This window comes from Budorcas taxicolor, chromosome 1 (assembly GCF_023091745.1).
Source record: "Budorcas taxicolor isolate Tak-1 chromosome 1, Takin1.1, whole genome shotgun sequence".
Classification (NCBI taxonomy): domain Eukaryota; kingdom Metazoa; phylum Chordata; class Mammalia; order Artiodactyla; family Bovidae; genus Budorcas; species Budorcas taxicolor.
Genome location: NC_068910.1, coordinates 145,063,988 through 145,085,530, shown reverse-complemented (window position 1 = coordinate 145,085,530; position 21,543 = coordinate 145,063,988). Strand labels below are relative to the sequence as shown.

The 21,543-nt window shown below is 40.6% G+C and overlaps 1 protein-coding gene across 1 annotated transcript; it reads left to right on the top strand.

Annotated features, from left to right (window-relative positions):
• The first annotated feature begins 1,211 nt into the window (after window positions 1-1,211).
• On the top strand, window positions 1,212-16,110 carry DNAJB11 (DnaJ heat shock protein family (Hsp40) member B11). The gene is made up of 10 exons (XM_052641010.1): window positions 1,212-1,443; window positions 3,357-3,513; window positions 8,131-8,228; window positions 9,944-10,076; window positions 11,823-11,965; window positions 12,727-12,809; window positions 13,671-13,728; window positions 14,693-14,804; window positions 15,029-15,188; window positions 15,652-16,110. Exons 1-10 carry the CDS (start codon window positions 1,376-1,378, stop codon window positions 15,714-15,716), a joined length of 1,077 nt encoding a protein of 358 aa, XP_052496970.1. The 5' UTR covers window positions 1,212-1,375; the 3' UTR covers window positions 15,717-16,110.
• Window positions 16,111-21,543: the final 5,433 nt, after the last annotated feature.

The window sequence follows — 21,543 nt, the reverse complement described above, 5'->3', positions numbered from 1 at the left end:
TATATTATCTAATAGCTAGTATAAAGGCTGGGGATCTTATTGTGCAATGGAAAGTCATTCGAGGCTTTTAAGCAGAGAAATTATATGATCTGACATGTGTGTAAAAAATCATGGCAGGGAAAAGGGTCGGGGTGAGAAAGAGATCCTAAGATATTAGGAGTGGAGGCAGGGAGACCAGTTAGGAAGCCCTTGCCTGGTGGGAGATGATGTGACTTGGCCAAGAGGTGGTGGAGATATATAATAGTGGACAGATTCAAGAAATGGTTTAAAGGTAAAGATTCGGATAGGGGACACAGGAGAGAAATCAAGGAAGATACCTGAAGCTTTGCAGTGATGATTTACTGAAATGAGCAAAGGGGTGGGTGGAAGGGGTCAGAGGGTCGTTTCTGTTCTTTTTTTTTTTTTTGGTTCTTTTAAGTGTAATATTTATTATTCTTTGCGTGCTTACTATGTGCCAGACGCTGCGCTAGACGGCTTACAGATTAAAATTTCACAATACTATCAGTAAATGCTGTGCCTCAGTTTTGTAGAAAAGAAGCTTAGGCTCAGACTTGGGACAAGGCGCATGTTCTCACCGCTAGAAGTGGTGGAAGCTGAATTCGAACCTAAGTCTGTCTGCTTCCACGGACATCAGGCCTCTTCTTTGCGAAACGAAGACAGTTTTCTCGTGAGTTTTGTTAGGAGAAAGCAAAACATGACCTAAGCGTCGCGTCCGTTGTACCGTTGACTTTCAGTCATTGTCCCCGCCCATCTCGCTCGCGTACCTCCTCCCGGGCGTCCAGCGCCTAGCTCTACATGAATGAAATTCCTAGACTTGTAACCAAGATAAAACCTCCCTCCTGCAATTGGCCAGTGCTGGAGGAAGAGCCTTGTGATTGGTAGAGAGTCCAAGGAGGCGGGCGGAGGGAAACTTCTCGTACCGTGGACGCCGGCTCTAGGACGCATCCTACATCACCAATCTTTACGTAATTTTCTCCGACTGGCAGGTGCCTGGGCCGGACGGATTCCTGCGGCGGCGCGATTCTCTGACGTTTCCCCTTCTAATTGGCCGGGAGCTGCGGCTGCAGTCCCGAAGCCTAACTGGCCGCCCGCGCCGCCTCGGAGGTGAAGTGTACTGCACTGATTGGCTGTGAGGCGCCGGCCGCGTGTGATGTCCGGAGCAGCGATTGGCTCTGGCCCGCTAGAGGCTTCTCTCGCCGGGACTCGGGACTCCCGGGAAGTGGACTGGTAGAGGAGGGGGCAAGCTAGCTACCGCTCCTAACTAAGTCGGAGACCCGGGCGTAAGGCGGCCTCTCAGGGCCCGGTGGGCTGACGAGCCGACGCGGCGGCGGGGGCTGTAAGGAGTGCGGGGGACCGGGGCCGGCACAGAGGGACTATGGCCCCGCAGAACCTGGGCACCTTCTGCCTGTTGCTGCTGTACCTCATCGGGACCGTGATCGCCGGGTGAGGAATTGGAATCTGCGGGCACGGGGCCATTAAGTCAGTCTTGGCTGGGAAGGAGGCTGGGGAGAGAAGGGGACATTGTCCGACGGGGGGAGTGGTAGGGGGCGTTGCTGTGGTGAGGCGGTGGAGAGGAGTGGGTAGTGTGGGCCAGGCTAGTGGGATGGAGAGGAGGACAGTGGGTGACCCAGGAGATAGGGGCTTAGACTCAGAAGCCCTAGAGCTAGATTTGCCCAGAGAAGCGAGGGTTGCATGCAGTGGCAAACGCAACGTGGGATGGGGGGCTGCTGAGTTTGGAGAAGGGGACGATACAGTGTTAAGTCTACAACGAGCCGTTGGGCTGGCATTAAAGTGGGTGGGTTGTGATACCAGGCAAAGTGAGGAAGTGGGGAGAATAGGTAGAGTAGCCATGCCGGGACTGAAAGAAATTGGAATGAAGGAGCAAGGCAGACCCTTTGAAGAGCTCTTGTACCTTTCAGCTTCGTGAGATACTGAGCCTAAGCTGTCATGCCACATTGTCTCTCCAGGAAGCATTCTTTGGGAGCTGAGTAGTATTACAAGCAGAGGGGAGAAACATTTCACCAATAGCTAGTAGACTGGAATTCTAGCCCCACCCAACTTATAAATTATGTGACTTTGAAAGAAACCCAAAATTCCCATCTTTGACATGAGGAGAATAATGTGCCACCTGTTTGAAGGAAGCAGGACCTCCTGGACTCTAGAGATTCTCCAGCCTTTAAGATCCACTGTCCTGTAGGGCCGGTGCCCACTGAGTTTGATATGCCAGGCTCATATTTAGAATGTGGAAAATAGTAAATCCTTAGCTTCTGACAAATTTGTAGGTTACTCTGAAAGAAGAAAGCACTACGTAGAAGAACGTGACACTTTAAGTGCTTATTATTCTCTTAAAAGTTTCCCCCTGCCCGTGTGCATATATGCTTAAACTTTGTTGTTGTTTTTTTTTCCTTGTGAAACATCTTATATTTCTAAAATAAAAATCTTCTTCTCCTAGGTAAAACTTTATTGTATTTTTAACATGTTTTTGTTAGCACTTTTTGCACTTAAAGCAATGTGTACCTTAAGTTGTTTGAACAAGATGTCAGTATGCTGCTGCTGCTGCTAAGTTGCTTCAGTCGTGTCCAACTCTGTGCGATCCCATAGATGGCTGCCCACCAGGCTGCCCTGTCCCTGGGATTCTCCAGGCAAGAACACTGGAGTGAGTTGCCACTTCCTCCTCCAATGCATGGAGTTGCAAAGAGTCGGACACGACTGAGTGACTGAACTGACTGAATGACTGCAAAATTGATATTTTCTCTTTTTCGGCGCAAAACTCCACAACTCATACATTCAAATGAATGTTATTCTCTTTTCAGGCTTCTCTTGTTTGGGCTTTGACTTAAATTCTGTGTTAACCTCTGAAGTTAATTTCAGCCACTTCATCTTTAGCATTCAAAGAGTGCTACTGTTAGTCAGAACGTTTATGTGATACAATTTTTTTGGATAAAGAAAATCATCCTTTGAGATTATTTGATCTTTGGAAGCAGTCAAGTCATTTGAAGTCGATAATAGAGGACGACAGACTCAATTTGATTATAGCAGTGTGACCATAAAATAAGAAAATGACTTTCTTGACTAGAACTAGTTATCCTAAGAATGCCACAGATACTTTGAATAATCCTAGCATTGTTCAAAAAGTACATAGCCGCTCATTATGATTGCTTCAGTGTATGAAACTCATTACAAATTCTGGTGTGGTTTTTTTTTTAAGTCATTCTTTTTGTGTGTCACATAGGTACCTTCATTTTCCTACCTCTTTGCTCAGACACAAACCTAAATGTAAAGGAAAAAATTTCACTTTTAAAAATGTAATGTATAACCCTTTAATGAAGTATCTTCTCCTTCTCCTGCATCCCCAGGCGAGACTTCTATAAGATCTTGGGGGTGCCTCGTAGTGCCTCTATAAAGGATATTAAAAAGGCCTACAGAAAACTAGCCCTGCAGCTTCATCCTGACCGGAATCCTGATGATCCACGGGCACAGGAGAAATTCCAGGATCTGGGTGCTGCTTATGAGGTGAGTCAGGAAGAAGGTAAAGTATAAACAAAACCTGCAGATACAGAAAAGACCATGTAACACAGAGTAACACTCCCATTTTTCAGGTCACTTTTTAAAAGAAATAGACAATAGATAAAAGTAGTGCTCAGTGCTATATTGTACATGTATTTTAGAAGGTACTACTTCCTGCCCTTTTCATATCAGCATTTGTTTTATTAAGGAGAGTAGTGTTAAAAAAGATGAAGGCAGATAGAATTGGTAGATTAATAGTAGATTGGAAGTTGGAGCCAGAAGCAGAAACAAAATCTAAATGAGGCTTGCACATCCACCCACCTATGTGGACCGGGCAGATAATATGCATGGCAGGTATTAGATAAAACAGGAGAGTGGATATTCTACCTCCATTTTAGCAATCATCAGGGAATGAAGAGGACTGTGACAAACTGAAGACTTCTTGACTCATTTCAAGGGAGCAGCTGTTATTCAACCCCAACCAGTTTTTGCCATATATAGATGTAAGCACTGTGTTGCCAGATCATTTAATTTTTCTAGAGGAGTGGAATTGCTGGGTTTTTTGGTAAATTTTCCTGGTTATAACGTGTTGGGAACTAATTCAACTTAAAATTTTCTTTTATGTGCAGATCAAAGAAAACATAGCTATAGTTTGAATTTGCAACCTCTGATCTAGACGTTAAAACATTTTGATGTGTATCATTTCATTTAATCTTCATTAGGACAACATGAAATATAGTAGAGCTGGGCATATTCTTATTCCCATTTTCTTTCTTTTTCATTTTTAACAACACAGAGGAGTATTTACTGAATCCTAATCACCTTTTTTACTGTTTGAAAAACCGTTTCACACAGAACCATTTTACACAACACCATGGTGAAAAAATTTTTACAAATAAGCAGCTGATAATCTTTCATGTGTATTAATTTAAGAGTTAGCTGCTTAGCATGTGTTGCAATTCACCTTTCCCCTAGAAATAGGATAAGAGATGGTGGTTATATTTTTTTTTCAGCTTTGTTGAGATATAATTGATAAATGAAATTGTAAGATATGTAAAGTGTACGTTGTGGTGATTTGATATGTGTATACATTGTGAAAGGATTTTGCTCAGTCCATCACATCATATATTTCTTTTTATAGTGAGGACATTTACTTTCTGCTTTCTTCACAGCTTGCAGCTATACAATACATTGTTATCAGTTCTAGTCACCATTTATTCCCATTTTCTAAAAGGGCACAGAAAAAAATAATTTGACTCCAGTAGTCAGGGAGCTGACACTGTTTCCACTGTTTCCCCATCTATTTCCCATGAAGTGATGGGACCCAATGCCATGATCTTCCTTTTCTGAATGTTGAGCTTTAAGCCAACTTTTTCACTCCTCTTTCACTTTCATCAAGAGGCTTTTTAGTTCCTCTTCACTTTCTGCCATAAGGGTGGTGTCATCTGCATATCTGAGGTTATTGATATTTCTCCCGGCAATCTTGATTCCAGTTTGTGTTTCTTCCAGTCCAGCGTGTCAGACTTTATCTTTTTGGGCTCCAAAATCACTGCAGATGGTGACTGCAGCCATGAAATTAAAAGATGCTTACTCCTTGGAAGAAAAGTTATGACCAACCTAGATAGCATATTCAAAAGCATTACTTTGCCAACTAAGGTCCGTCTAGTCAAGGCTATGGTTTTTCCAGTAGTCATGTATGGATGTGAGAGTTGGACAGTGAAGAAGGCTGAGCGCCAAAGAATTGATGCTTTTGAACTGTGGTGTTGGAGAAGATTCTTGAGAGTCCCTTGGACTGCAAGGAGATCCAACCAGTCCATTCTGAAGGAGATCAGCCCTGGGATTTCTTTGGAAGGAATGATGCTAAAGCTAAGACTCCAGTACTTTGGCTACCTGATGCGAGGAGTTGACTCATTGGAAAAGACTCTGATGCTGGGAGGGACTGGGAGCAGGAGAAGGGGACGACAGAGGATGAGATGGCTGGATGGCATCACTGACTTGATGGACTTGAATCTGAGTGAACTCTGGGAGTTGGTGATGGACAGGGAGGCCTGGCGTGCTGCAATTCATGGGGTCGCAAAGAGTCGGACACGACCGAGTGAACTAAACTGAACTGAACTGAGTCAGGGAGCTACAGCTTCTGAATTCAGATTAAATCCCTATATAGTGAGAAGATTGGAAACAAGTCTGGAAAATATTTTAGTGGAAGAAACCACAAAGAGGGGATTCCTAAGGCCGCCTGGGTTAAAGAAGTGAATGAAGTAAAAGTGATTTATATGCACATGAAACTTAAAATTAATGGGGTTTCCCTTTCTCCTCTCAACAGCTGTAGGACCAAAATTCCTAACCTTAGGCTCACAAATAAACTTAAGAGAGTTGGTGGACCCTCTTAAATTACTGTATGTAACCTTTTGTTTCTTGTTAATATGGATTCCATGTTTTGCACTTTATTTACCATGAATACTCCCATTACTTGATAGAAACCCAATAATCAAAACTATTTTGTGGGAGAACTGTTGCTAAGGATTTTCCATGCTCTTTGTAAATTCTCCATGTTGTTTCACCATGACCGAGGCAGGCTATACATGCATCATTCAATGAGATTGCATTTTAACTCAGAACCTTTCTAGTCCCCAGTTCAAATTTTCTTTCTTCTTTGTGTCATTCACTTGATTGCCTGTCTTTGGTCCTTGGATAAATCAGTGTCCACAAATCAAAATCTCACTAAAGTTGAAGGGTCTATTGTGAATACGTCTATCTTCTCTACTGAGCTGAGATTACTGCAGGTAATTAGTTGAGACTGGTTGATTGGCCAGTCAACTAAGAAATTCCTCTCTTTCTCTTAAAAATAAAAGTTTGCAAGACTGGAATAAAACTGCATTCTTTAGACAGAAGAGAAGTGAGGAGTAAGTGAATGATAATAGATAACTTTAAGGGTAGTTTTGGATGAGTTATTACAGAAGCCTCCTATGTCCAAAAAGAAGCTGACTTAAAAATAGTCTTTGTTTGGGGGGGTTTGAAATGGAATTTCTTATGGATCCAATGTGGAATTAATTTCTTTGCCAAGACAAGAACAGAGAAATGGACTTGAAAGTGAAAATATTGAAAATCCTGATAACATAATAATGAGGGTTTTTCTGTTTTGTTTTTTAAGTTAACTCTGCCCATTTCTATTTCCCCAAAGTAGCTTTTTTTTTTTTTTTAAGGATATTTACCAAACCCTTTATTTTTCACCTGCTCTATCGTAGTGGTTTTAGTTGAGTACTCTTGTCACTTCTAGTCTAACTCATTTCTCTTTGATTTTAAGAATGCTCACTCTCTTATACACTGACTTTCTTCTTATCCTTCTGAATGTATCTTAAATGTTAATAGTTTGGTTTTTTTTTTTTTTTACTGTGGCTCCTTACACATCATTCAGGCCCTGAGCCAAAAATGTGTCCTATTTACATATGCCAATCAGATCTTCCCTTTGTTTTGCTGAGTCAACAAGCCCCATATATTTCCAACCTTTTTTTTTCCTGAGCCAACACAAGTATGAGTTTCGAATAACTTTTTCCTTCCGTCTGCTGTCTAAATAGAAATGTAAGAATACCAAAGAGCATAAAGTTGTTTAATTTTCAGTTATGTTGTTGTTTAGTTGCTAAGTTCTGTCAGTCTCTTTGCGATGCCATGGGACTGTAGCTCGCCAGGCTCCTCTGCCCATGGAATTCTCCAGACAGGAATTCTGGAGAGGGTTGCCATTTCCTTCTCCAGGGGGTCTTCCCAACCCAGGGATCAAACCTGCATCTCCTGCTTAGCAGGCGGATTCTTTACCACTGAGCCACCTGGAAAGCCCCTTCAAAGTGCATATATTTCAGAATGCTGTCAGTAAATGGGAAGCTTTTTCTGGAAGGCAAATTTTGAATAACGCTGAAGCTTATTTTGTTTTACATTCTTTATTCTAGATATGAAATGGTCCCAGTGAGAAAGCATATACTTATGACTGAGCATCTAGTTTTCTAAAACCATTAAAACTTTAGAAAGTCTTTTTTCAAGTTGTGAAATTGAGCTTGAGCATCCTTCGTAGAGCAGTATCCCTTTTCACTCTTTGCAGTTCAGACTCAGGATGTTGTGAGCTGTATGTGCCAGACAGCACTCTTCCACAAATGGATTTCTACATATATCAAAAGAATGAAAGGGGAATATGAAAATATTGCAGTGTAGACCTTTCTGGAAACCTGTCATCTGATTCTCTCGATTTGCCAATCTCTTAATTTGTGTTGGGGTAGTGTCGGGTAGAGCTTATGGTATAGGGATTCATCTCACTCTTTCCTGTTACTGCCCTCACATTCATAGCCATGTCGCTAATCTTGTTAGTGCTAATCTGCATGATGTTTATGCAGCTCCGTAGTTCTGATCAATTTAAATTAAAAACATGAGTTGAGCATTGTGAAAAGTTACAAAGTGAATGTGGATCAAAGAATTTATTAACTCTTAAACATGCCTTAATACCATACATAATGAAAACCACCATCCACTAAAATTTTACACACAGTATCAGAGTTTAAAAATTTTAAAACATAAATGTGAATGCACCTTACCAGACCATTTTTCATAATCATTTCCTCCACTGGCTTTTGCCCCCAGGTTCTGTCGGATAGTGAGAAACGGAAACAGTATGATACATATGGTGAAGAGGGCTTGAAAGATGGCCATCAGAGCTCCCATGGAGACATTTTTTCACAGTAAGTAATTTATCCATCTGCAAAGTATTAGTGTCTGAGAGTGGATCACTTATTATTAAAGAATTATCCTTGCTCAGAATCTTTTGATGAAAAGTACAACTCAACTGATCCTTGACCAGCAGGTCATTCATCATCCTTTGTATGGGAATATACCTCTCTATTTTCACAAAGCTCCAGCAAAGATGGGTAGTACTTATAGGGATGTCCTTCTAGCCAGCCATATCAGTTGAATCAATTCCCACTCTGTTGGGGATGATCTATGTTGGAAACCAGTTCATTTTGTCTCCTCGCTGTCTTCAAATCTGCAAACCACTTACTGAGCAAGGTGATTCTTGTAAGAGAGAGAAATTCCTGCTCCTATACCCAGAGCTGCCTTTTCATCCTGGCAGCAAGAAAGGGATGATTGTGATCATCAGCATTGGTGGAAGGAGTCAGGGCAGAGAACTCTCTGTCTCTTGCTGCTCCCGGCTTTCTGAGAATGCTGAGTGGCTGGATGATAAACACCTTACCTTCCCACTCTTTGAGGCCCACTTTATTGAACATTTGAATTTTCATGTGCTCTGATGATGCATAAATAGGTGGTCTTGATTGGGGGTTTTAAGTCAAATTATAAATAAAAAGATATTTGAATATACATTTCTGTTGGGGGAGGATGCAATGCTTTCTTCAGATTCTTAAAGAGTTTTGTGAACTCAAAAAAAGTAAGAATCACAGTTGCTATGTTTAGTGTTTGGGGGTGACGGTAGGTTTTCAGGACCTGTGAAGATGTGTGAGTAATACGGTTAGGAAATCCTGCTCTTCCCCAGGATTGATTTGGCTGCTTTAGCCTACCAGGGAAGTGTTCTGTTCAAACCTCTTGGCAGTTAGAAGTGATACCCAGAGATGCCAGAAAGAGAAAAGGCTCTGCCCATGCCCCTCCTGCACCCAAATCCTCCCCCTCTGCTTTTATTCAAGATTCAGGGAGTCTGTTCACCGAGACTGGGGGATTTTTTGTCTTTTTTTTTCTGGAGGGAGGAGTTGAGGGGTTGTATAGTTGTCATCACTATGCTAACATCTGAGACTTCTTAACCAAAATTTAAGGCTAAAATTAGAACTCCTATGGAGTTAAAGGTCACTGTTTATATTAATCTTAAAGTGATGCTTCTGTTATTTAACACAAGTTAATTTTGATCATATGAGACCAGAACTTCCTTTTCTGTCAGGTCCAGAGTTTTACTGAGGCTGATGCTTTTTTAGTTTAATTATGTATCCAAGATTTTTGTACGAAGCAGTAGCTTCTTTCACCAAAGTTAGTATCTAAAAAGCATATAAAGGTGAAAACTACAAGAGTCCAAAATTACCGTTGGTTTCAGCAATACATGGGCTTATATATACTATACCCTTTCTCAACATCTCCATTATATTCTGATATTTGTCAGTATTAAAGAGATTATTTTTTCATTGATTTATAATTTATTGGCATACTTTGTACACTGTATTGTATATCTAGACAATATTAAAAGTAGTTTTTTTGTGTTGGGGCAATATATATGTGCTGTATATTTATACTATAAATACTATATAAGTTATATATGATGTTATTACTTCAGTGTATTAAAAATGTCTTTCAGTTTTGCTCATTGGTAGGTCACAATATTTGATCAGTGTGAAGAAAACTAAAATTGTAAGAGGTGAATTCTGATTTCTTTTCCTGATGATTTTACACTTACCAACAGCTTCTTTGGAGATTTTGGTTTCATGTTTGGAGGAACCCCTCGTCAGCAAGACAGAAATATTCCAAGAGGAAGTGATATTATTGTAGATCTAGAAGTCACTTTGGAAGAAGTGTATGCAGGAAATTTTGTAGAAGTAAGTCCAAATTTTGCACCTATTCATATTAACTCTAGAATGTGTTCTTATGACTAAAACTAAGAGGTTTGTGGGTACCTTCTCTGTCTTTTAGGAAGGAGGGCAGTGCATAGAATTGAATGAATCATAATCCATGATTATGTTCCATGGACTAATGATTAGTTCATGATATGCTGTAGTTGTTTCATGAACTCATCTCTCAGCCCAAGAACTTAATAAAACAACAAACCAGGACTTATATCTACCTACATGCTACTTCCCTATTCCATCCCCCCACCTCCCTTCCAAGGTGACTACGTCATATCCTGAGTTTCATCTCTATTGCCACTCTTTATTTGTTCTATTATATGTGTATGTATACCTGAATAGTATTTCGTTCACTCACATTGTTTCTGACTTTTTGAAAACAACATCAGACTACATTATCTTCTGAGACTGGCCTCTTTTTACTTACTCTTAATATTGTCAGGATTCACCCATGTTGTTGCTTACAGCTATAATTCTATTGAATAGAATTTCACTGTGACCACATTGGATCAATAGTCATGTAGGTTGTTTCCAGTTTTTTTCCAATTCCAAACAGTGCTATTAGGAAGCCTTATACCTATATTCAGGTACAGAGATTAATTTCCCATGTTCCCTTGCAGGCCTGTTGTCTGTAGTCATTGGCTATACATAATGTACACATCACTTTCTTATAGTTAGCAAATTCCTTGTTAATCTAATTATTGTAAAGAATGTATGTGACCTTGCTATTTAAATGTCCCCATGGTCGATTCTTTTTAAGAAAAATAATTACTCTAAAAGAGCATAGTGGTTAGAAGTACAGACTTTGGAGCTAGACTTGCCTGATTTAGAGTCCTGGCTCTGCCATACATTGGTTGTGTGACCTTGGTCATATTACTGAGCCTTTCTGTGCTTTCATTCCATTCTCTGTAAAATGGAGATGATAGCGGCATCTATGTCATAAAGATTTCGTAAATACATGTGATTAGGGCCTTGCTTGGCACATATTAAGTGCCATAACTGTTAGCTCTGATTACTTTTATTGTTTATTCTGTTGAACTGGGCTTCATATGCTAGTAGGCTTTGAGGGATTTTTCTCCAAGCATTCGCCTCATTCAGCTGCATAGGCATGCATTTCTTCATATATTTTATTATATATGAAGGATATAATATATATATCCTTTGATTTGGAGGGATCAGAATATTTGATTGCAGTCAGCTACAAGGAGATGCTCATTGTGTCTCTTCTTACAGGCTGAGTATCTAGATTGAGGCAGCATTGGAAAACACTGCCAGATTGAATTGCCTGAAACAAGGAAGTGTTTTCATGAGGTTAATCATGGCTAATCTTGGAGTGGGAGCCACATGCCAGCTTTTGAAGGCTGTGGTCTTCAGGGCTCCTGCTTTACACAGCTCAAATTTCTCGAGAAATAGTAATTCTGTGGACTATTTGTAGTATTTCTTTGTGGCTTTGAAAAAGTGATCCTATGCACACTATCTTCTAGTTCTCTTTCTTACCCTCCTCTCTCTCCTCCAGCTTTAGAATTTGAGTCCGTTAAAGATCCATTTACTACAGTCCTGTGTGGGGGCTGACTTGTAACTCCTCCAGGACTTCCCTTAGCTGTGGGTCTCCCTGAAGGATGGCTTGGGAGAGAAGGGAAGGTTCCAGCCCAGATCCGGTGAGGAAACTGAAATCTGGGGGATGCAAAGAGAAGCTTATGCTGTGTGTGCACTTCCTAGGTGGTTAGAAACAAACCCGTGGCGAGGCAGGCCCCTGGCAAACGGAAGTGCAACTGCAGGCAGGAGATGCGGACCACCCAGCTGGGCCCCGGGCGCTTCCAGATGACCCAGGAGGTGGTCTGCGACGAGTGCCCGAATGTCAAGTGAGTAGAAGCACCTTGTTCGCTCTGCCAAGGGACACTTTAATCATCTCATTGATTTAATAAAATGCCAGTGGTCCATACCTAGATTTTTTTCCCTTCCCTCTCTTCCTCATGTCCTGCCAGAGGACAGAGCAAAGAAATTTACATTTTTGTTTTTTCTTAAAGTATCTCTTCTGAATGTCTTCTTCTATGTCTATAAACGAATCAGCTTTATTTCTGAATATTCTTAAAGCTGTTGATATTCCATTTTTTTCTACTTGTAATATTTAGAGCAATCATATGTCTAGCTAAATTTCAGATTAGAGACATATTGTTTGCTGATTATATTGTGAACACAACTATTTATTGAACCTTCAATTGTATATATTAAATCTAGCTCATTTATTTGTGGGATCAGGGGAAAAAGCAGATAGGATAAACTCACCTGTTAGATTTTCTGATAAACATGACACTGTCCTTTCAGGTGGACACTGATGTAAGTGTAAGTGCTTTTCTCTGTTACTGATCCTCATGCTAAAGCAGCTAGCCAACCGTAGGCCCTTTTGGAGTCAGTGGTTGCGTGATTACGGGATTCATAGAAGCTTTGCCTTGGCATTTGGCAGGTGGAAGGTGTAAATGGATATCAAGTGGCTTTGTCATCTAGAGATATAGCCTAGTCTTCCAAGAAACAGTAGATTGAGTAGATAAAACTTGAATTATCTGTGTCTGGGATTTGGTTTTTATTTTCATTTGTTTTTCCTTTTAAATTCTCTTTGTCTCAGACTAGTGAATGAAGAACGAACACTGGAGGTAGAAATTGAACCTGGGGTGAGAGACGGCATGGAGTACCCCTTTATTGGAGAAGGTGAAATATTGACATTGATGTTTTATTATCATAACTTTCTGCTCTCTGATTGCTTACGAATACCTCCCACCTCACCCCATACTTCATGGCCACGTAGTAAATGCATGCATCATTTCCAACACACTTCCATTGTTTTTTAGGATACAGGAAGCTTTTTGTGACCATCTTTAAGCTGTAGCATTACTGTTTATCCTTTGAATACGATGGCCAAAAGTTACTGTCTAGTAGCCTAAGTTGGGCTTCCCAGGTGGTGCTAGTGATAAAGAACCTGCTTGCCAATGCAGGAGGCATAAGAGACGTGGGTTTGATCCCTAGATCAGGAAGATCCCCTGGAGGAAGGCATAGCAACCCACTTCAGTATTCTTGCCTGGAGAATCCCATGGACAGAGGAGCCTGGAGGGCTATGGTCCATGGGGTCACAAAGAATCAGACATGACTGAGCGACTTAACATGCACACACAGCCTAAATTATATCAAAGTTTAAGATGTTCAGAACTTAATGGGTTAATTTGAACTCCCCAATAAGAGACGTAACTCTAATTGGCATTAATAAGATGCTCTCAGACCTCATTTTGGGGTTAAATTTAAAACTCTAGAAGAAAAAATAGCTTTAAAATATAAGGTTCAGAAATCAGTGAATCATTCTTTGTTTAGGAAATAGGTCAACTTATTTACTGCTGTGCCTGAGGCACAGGTGAGCCTCACTAATAATCTAAAATTTGATATAACCAGGTAGGGAGACTGTGCTCACAGATAGGCTTAACAGTCAAAGCCCAAGTTAGTGGCTTTAAAAACTTTTTTCAGCTACTGAACAGATTTGCAGTGTTCTGCTTACAGTGTGTGGTAATCTCTTCTGAGTAGGTGAGCCTCACGTGGATGGAGAGCCAGGAGACCTGCGGTTCCGAATCAAAGTTGTCAAGTAAGTCATCTCAGTTTGGAAGCCTTCTTTGGGTTGGAGCCCCTTATTGAGCCTAACTATTTATTTACTCAGGACTTAAGATTCTAAACGATGTTGGTTGGAGAGCATTGATAAGACAAGTAAGGAGCTGTGAAAGAGAAGCAGATGAGGAGGTCAGAGATATTAACTGAGGAAATGCGCCCCATGCAATAATGGGAGACTTTTCCATAGACAGGACCTACTGTGACGTCATCTGCAGCTGCTGGGCAGCTTCCCTGGTTGTCTCTCTCCAACATGCAGTGCCCCTTACATAAGAATTTTGCCTGGAACTCAGGCTTGTTTACCACTTTGGAGACCAGTGATGCCTCTGCTTCTAAGGATTCACTGAAACAAGATTCCCACCCAAATATGGAGAAATGGGCCCCCAGTGCCGAAGACTTTGCTCTCTCATAGCACTCCTTAATCTCAGTGATCTTTCCCCAGTGTTCTTCATCTGCCTTGTCTTTCTGATCACTTCTCAGGAAACTGGGATATGTTCTGTTTCCTGAATGAACCTAGTCCCTTCTCAAGTCCATATCTTTGCCAGAATTCCCTCTTGTCCTGTCCCCAGCCTCCCATGTACCCTCCTTATCTACAGCTTCAGAGCTGACCGGGCCTTATAAACCCAGCTCTGGGATCCCCACCGATCTCTGATGCCCTTCTCCCCCAACTCCATGGCCAGAAGTCCTTCTCTTTTTTCCGTAATCTGATTACTTGTATTTTAATTATATGCTTTTGCTGATCACAAGCTCTTGAAGATGAGGGCTTAATAAATCCTACTAACTTTATAGTCTCTATTAATACTATACACAAAGGAGTGTCTTAAGAGATGCTTATTGTTTGAAAGAGTGGCATCCATCCTTTTCCATGACTTTTCTAAAAACTTTTTGAACTCTTCCAAAAAAAGACTTTGGAAGTTACTGATCTTTACCTTGTTCTCTTCCAGGCACTCCATATTTGAAAGGCGAGGAGATGACTTATACACAAATGTGACAATCTCCCTCGTAGAGTCTCTGGTGGGCTTTGATATGGACATTACTCACTTAGATGGTCACAAGGTAAGCAAACTAGTTCTTTTAAAAGTCCTGTCCTTTTAAAGCCTTCCTGTGGCTGATGTTGAGGTTACTTCAGTCCTTTGGAGCCACAGAGACATGTTTTGCTTGCCCCTTCATCCTGGTGCTCTGCTGAGCTGTGAAATGAGCTCTAGGTATCAGTGCTCACTGGAAGCTGTGTTGTGTTCTGAGAGTACAGTCCTTCTCTAGCATCCCCTTTTGCTTTCCAGGTACATATTTCCCGGGATAAGATCACCAGACCTGGAGCCAAGCTATGGAAGAAAGGGGAAGGGCTCCCCAACTTTGACAACAACAACATCAAGGGCTCTTTGATAATCACTTTCGATGTGGATTTTCCAAAAGAACAGTTGTCAGAGGAAGCAAGAGAAGGTGAGGGTATAATGTTTATTGTTCAGGGAAAGATGAGTTCTGCTTTAGAAGGATCAGAGGCTTGGAGGGTGAAGGCTACAACGGTTGCTTGAGAAGAGGGCCCAGGTGGTGGGTCGTAAGTAAAAAGGAAAAGGTAAAGGAGAAAGGAAAGAGGTCAAAAGTGGAAAGAGGACAGAGAAGAAGGGATGGAAGACAGCTGAAGAGCTTTCTGTCCATTCCAACTGCCTCTTCTCATGGAATTTTGTGGGATGTGTGTGTTGTATGTCTGCCTGAGACACAAAGACAAGGGATTACCTTGGATGTGCATGTATGGGTATCCACACGTGATGAAGTTGGACATGGGTGGTTACTTGTTTAATTCAGATCCATGCTTGTCCTAGGGCCTTTTGTGGAGCCTTCCTGTGAGACATGCTCTTTAAGCTACATTTTTGTTAATGGAGTCATTTGTTCATTCTTTCTCCAGGTATCAAACAGCTACTGAAACAAGGATCAGTGCAGAAGGTTTACAATGGACTGCAAGGATATTAAGAATGAATAAAATTGGACTTTGTTTTAAAATAAGTGAATCAGCGATATTTATTATCTGCAGGGGTTTTTTTTGTGTGTGTGTATTTTTGTTTTCATTTTCAATATGCAAGTTTGATTTAATTTTTTTTCTTCTAATGATCGTCATGAAATGAGTAAGCGGGCTTAAGAATTTGTCCATTTGTGTTGAGAAAAGAATGACCAGCAAAAGGTTTAACAATACCTCTCCCTTTGGGATTTATGTCTGGTGCTGCCGCCCGAGTTTCAAGAATTAAAGCTGCAAGAGGACTCCAGAACAAAAAGACACTATACAAAGGGTTGGAGTTAATGGTTAGCTGTTTCATTTGAAATGCCAACTGGAGAAGTCTGTTTTTAAATACATTCTTTTGTTAATTTTTTTCTTGACTCCTGTTTCTTGTTGGTTTAGCTCCCCTGTTGTCTCTCCCATCTCCATCTGTTTTCCTTGCCGTTTTTCCTTAATCAGCCTCATTTCCCTCCCTGGGACCTGTGTGCTAGTTAGATTTTCCTCCCATGAAGCAAGATGAACGCACAAACCTGTAAGAGTGGTGAAGTCCCCATACCTAGTTAAACACACATGGCACTTTCTAGAGAGGAGCCTGAAGAAATTAGAGATGAGAGTGGATGAAACATGCCCCTAATTATCCTTGAGAAAGTATATTCCTTCTCATTTTAATTAGGGAATAGTAAAATCTGACATGGGAACTTTACTGTTTAGAAAACACTTTTCATGTGTCCAATCTCAGTTGACATGTTTAACAAGTCTTTGGCTTGTGTTGGGAACTAGGATTGTTGTTGCCCCTAGAAAATGAAATTTAAAGTACTAGAGTAACAAATTTACATTTCCTTCTGTCAGTGGCACCTAATTCAGGTGGTATTTGACCTCAATATATGTGAATTTGGAACCTCTTTCCTTTTTCTTCATTACATGGTCAGATCACACTCTACTCTTCTTTACTTTGGCTAGTGAATGTTTCAATGTTGCTGAACAACTGTTGCAGAGGGTTTATGGAGTGGCCGTCTAGCCATCAGTATGGTTCCAGCAACATTCCTGTCTATGTCTATATAACAGCCAAAGCTGCTGTTGCCTTTTCATTTATTTTGCCCTGTTTTATAAAAATTAAGGGAAGGGGGAAAGAAATTTCATCCATTTAGAACAGTTAACAAGCACATCATTTAACCTTGATCAGACACTGGATTTGAGTGATCCAACTGTGCATTTACCTGTAAATAGAAAGAAAATTGAGAAATATTTAAAATGCTAAAAAAATCTTAGAAAGTAAATGCACCACACAGATACATATGTATGTTTCATGGACTTTCTGTACATTTAATATTCATATGTACCAAGATCCTGTAGTTAATTTCTGAGGAATAATTATCAACATTTATCTTCTATATCTTAGCCCAGGAGAGCTCTCGATCATGATTTGCACCTATTGATTTTTTCCAAGATTTTTGCAAGAATCAGTCACATACTAAGCTAGAACTGTTCTTAGCTAGGAAGACCCCAGATATAATTCTTACGCTGCAAAAAAGAATGTTCATGGGGCTTTGTCACTATTTAAGTGCTTTCTCTGAAACACATTGTAATTTGGAAAGACTTGTATCAGAGCTCCATAGGTTTTCTTGTAATAAAGCATAGTAATACGATGATGTGGTGGAGATGACAGGAAAACTGTAAAACCAGGCTTTAAAGTCCAAGCTTTTTGCACTAGGGTACAGCTGCCTTCCCAGAAGTTAATGCTGCCCTGAAGTGGAGCAGAAATCCCCAAGGCAGCAAGCTTCCTACCGAATGGGCTTGGGAGGTCATAATGGTCAATATGTAAGCTCCCCTTGAGCCAAAAGTTTCTGTGTATCAAAAAAAAAAAAAAAAAAAAAATTTCTATGAGTTACAAAGTTTTCATGTGAAGAACTGAAAACTTGTCCTCTTATTCACTGAGTAGAAAATATTGAGTCCTTACTATGGGCCAGTTTCTGTTAAAGTGTTTTATATGGATGAGGTTGTTTATATGGAAGAGAGACTGTTATCCTCAATCTACAGATGAGGAGATTGAATTACATCTCACAGCTTACAAGCAGTGGGTCCAACATTTGAAGACAAGCAGTCTGCTCCAGAGAATGTATCTTCAACTACCATGAACTCATGATTTCTACTCAAAGAAAACAGGTGGTGTGGAGGAATATTCTAGGTAGTGATGGTGGGAGGATAAATAATAGTGTCTTCAGCCCTGCAGGGAAAAATGTCCCTGCAGTGAGATATATAATGAAGCAGAAAGGGTGGCTGGCCTGGGATCAGACTCAGTTCTGTGACACTGGGCAAGCCAGTTGGAAATGATGATGGGTGATATATTTTAAGGCGAGTTTTTGCACATTTCTAACATATTTTGGCTATACATTTATGTAAGTTTAGTTTCTGCTCTTCAGCTACATTCACTATTGGTTATATTGCCAGATTCCTGAATGGGTGTTAGTGCTCAGAAATCACTGTTGTTGGAAAAGGGAACAAGATATGGAAACTTAAAACCAATTGTAAAAGTTGAATTGGTTGGTCTTAAAAATGGAAGGAAGAATTTACTCTAGTCTTTGAAAAAAGTTAAGCTGCCATTAGCTCCAGTAAAAACATCTATCCTGAACAAAGACTCCAGGAGATAAGCAGAGAGGGAAAAAGTTTGAGGAGTGTTTATTTTTTTAAAATTCTAGACTCTCAGTCACTGGCATGGTACCAGAACTCATGATGAAGGGTTGACTAGAGGTCACAAATAGTGGGTGCCGGTGCAGCTTCCACCATGGTTTATGTCAAAGAGCCCAGACCCTTTCTCTTTCCACTAAATGAAATCGATACTTATGAGTGGAACAACTCTAAGTAAGGTATCTCTACTGATGCAGCCAGCCTGAGAACGCCATGATCAGAGTGCAGTGCCATCACAGAGCTAAGCGTCAGTGAGGACGCTCTAGAGCCGCTCAGACCAATATGGGACATATGTCCTATATCTCCACTTCTGAGCACCTGCAATGTGGCTGGTGCAAACTGAGAGATGCTATACGTGTAAAGTATACAGCAGATTTTGAAGACTTGGTACAAAAAAAGAATGTAAAGTAATGCAATAATTTTATATACTGGTTACATGTTGAAATGATAGTATTCTGGGTATATTTGGTAAAATATATTATTAAAATAATAAATAAAATACATTATAAAATTCACCTTACCTTAGTTTTGGTTTTTCACTTTTCAAAATGTGGATTCTAGAAAATTTTAAATTATGTGTGTAGCTCACTTTACTGATAGGGAGGCTGCCAGGTTACTTCTCAATATGGGGCAAATTGACTTAATACTTTGGGATGACGGGCCTCATGTTCACTGCTATTCAATTACATCTCATTCAATTCAGTCCAGATGGTTAAGATGTTTTGGGATTCCAACTCAGTCATCTGATATTCTGTGCTTCTCCACTTGATGGTATCTGTCCTCTGTATTGGCTGAGACATCAAGATTTTTTATCCAAATAGTGAAGAAAAGAATTGAAGGCCAACTCTTGAATTTTGCCATTGAAAGCCTTGCTCCAGGTTGTCATCAAAACATCAGCATATAGTCATATCAGCCTCCATGAAAATAGCTGTTTTGCATGTAGCCATATTTCTTATCATGTCCACAAGGATATGCTGAGAGGCCTTGCTGAAATCCATTTATACAACAGCTTATTAGGAAATGAGGTGGGTCTGACTTGACCCATATTTGGGTCAAGCCCATATTTGCACCCTAGGGATCAATACTTTCTAATTTACATGCTTACAAATGATGCCTAAGTTGACTATCATGTTCTTAGCTTTTGGAAAAACTGCGCATCTTCAGTCTTTCAGCCTCTTCTCCACAGTCCCTCAACATCACAGCCATGTTTAACAACCTCCTCTATATTCCTTTAAGCACTTAGATTTTGTCTAGTCCAGCAGACATGATTTCCTTTCAAGTGGTAAAAGTGTTTCTTGTCATCAGCTCTTCCCTCTTGGGCTTCCATTTCCTCCTACTGATGTTCATTCTGCCCCTTACATTTCAAACGTTCTTCCTGACAGAGTACAGATGCAAAATTGGAGGTTTTATATACCATAGTGATTAAAATGTATATGATCTAGAATCAAACTGCTTAGAATCAAACTTCAGCGCCACCACTTACAAGCTATGCCTCAGTTTTTCCATCTGCAAAATGGTAATAATAATAGCACCTATTTCACAGGGTCATTGGACAGTTCCAACTGGAATCCCTGGCTTGTGGCAGATAGGCAAAAAGGAGCAAGTTAGTATTTCTATGTTGCTGAACTAAGGTTTGTTAAGGTTTATGGGTTTTTTTTTTTTTTAATTTCCTCCCCTCTGTAATGCATGAGGTTTGCCTCAAGGTGGCACTAAAATAGTGCTATGCTAGTGTTATAATTCAGCCCTGAAACTCCAGACTTTTTTAAAAAGCCATTTTCTGGCTATTATCACTTAAAAAAAAAAGAGTTATTCATTAAAATGACAAAAATGATAACTTTCAATGCAAATTCAAATAAATAATGCACCTTGACTGTCTCTACCCTCCTCTCTTAGCCTCACTTAATCCTAATGTAGATTCCACAGGGGCTGGATTTTGATTTAGAGATCAATTCTGCCAAAAAACAAAAATAAATAAAAGATGGATCCTGAGAAAACAGTTGTGGAAAACATCGTGAGGAGCCAGACTAGATGATTAAAAACAAGTCAGGTAATTAAAGCCTGTGTCTCTTCTGCTGCTGCTGCTGCTGCTGCTGCTGCTAAGTCGCTTCAGTCATGTCCGACTCTGTGTGACCCCATAGACGGCAGCCCACCAGGCTCCTCCGTCCCTGGGATTTTCCAGGCAAGAGTGCTGGAGTGGGGTCACGAACCTAGGACAACAGAAAATTGATAGACAAGGTTTTCAGCAAGGCATTTTATGATCCATACCTTTATATCTTTGGGGGGCAGAATTAGAGACATATAGTTGGATTCATAACTCACTAACTATGGCTGAACATGCTGTTGATTAATGAATCAGTGTCAACCTGGAAGGGAGCTGGTCTCTGCTGGCACAAAACAGAGCTATGTCCTCTCTGTCTTGATCTATTCAGTACTTTTATTAGTGGTGAGCGTTCAGGAAGAGTTTAAAATGCCAAATGCCTAGTATGTGTGTAACAGTTTCATAGCCCTAATGTGCTTGTAGGTCCAAAAGTCCTAGGAGAGAAGCAGGACACATTAAAGCTGACCAGACAAGCTTTGACTCCTGCACGATGCTCTGGATGGGGGAAGCACAGCACAACACAATTACAAGGGGGCTTGCACTAAATTTTGAGGGCAAGTAACTGTAACAACAGCTTCCCTGGTGGCTCAGTAATAAAGAACCCGTGTGCAATGCCGGAGATGTGGGTTTGATCCCTGTCGGGAAGATCCCCTGGAGGAGGGCATGGCAACCCACTCCAGTATTCTTGCCTGGAGAATACCCATGGACAGAGGATCCTGGTGGGCTACAGTCCACGGGGTTGCAAAGAGTCAAACACAACTGAAACTATTGAGCACACAAAACTGTAACCAACTAAAGAATCAGTTGATTCGAAGTTTTATACCATCAGGACCACTATATGAAGCTGTAAGTCTCCAAATGGTATGAGTTAGATGTCTCCATGTTTTGAGGTTTGATAAAAGAATTTTGACACTGGTGGGAGCAAGAAACTTCCCCTAATTCTGCTCACCAACTGCAACAAGAAGGAAGCCAGGTGAGCAGCCTGATGATGCTGTTAATGGTGATACCCCAGTGACTATTGC

Coding starts and splice junctions, on each gene's coding strand:
- DNAJB11 (XM_052641010.1), top strand. CDS start 1,376: ATGGCCCCGCAGAACCTGGGCACCTTCTGCCTGTTGCTGCTGTACCTC. Junction 1,444..3,356: donor ATCGGGACCGTGATCGCCGG/GTGAGGAATTGG, acceptor CTGCATCCCCAG/GCGAGACTTCTATAAGATCT. Junction 3,514..8,130: donor ATCTGGGTGCTGCTTATGAG/GTGAGTCAGGAA, acceptor TTTTGCCCCCAG/GTTCTGTCGGATAGTGAGAA.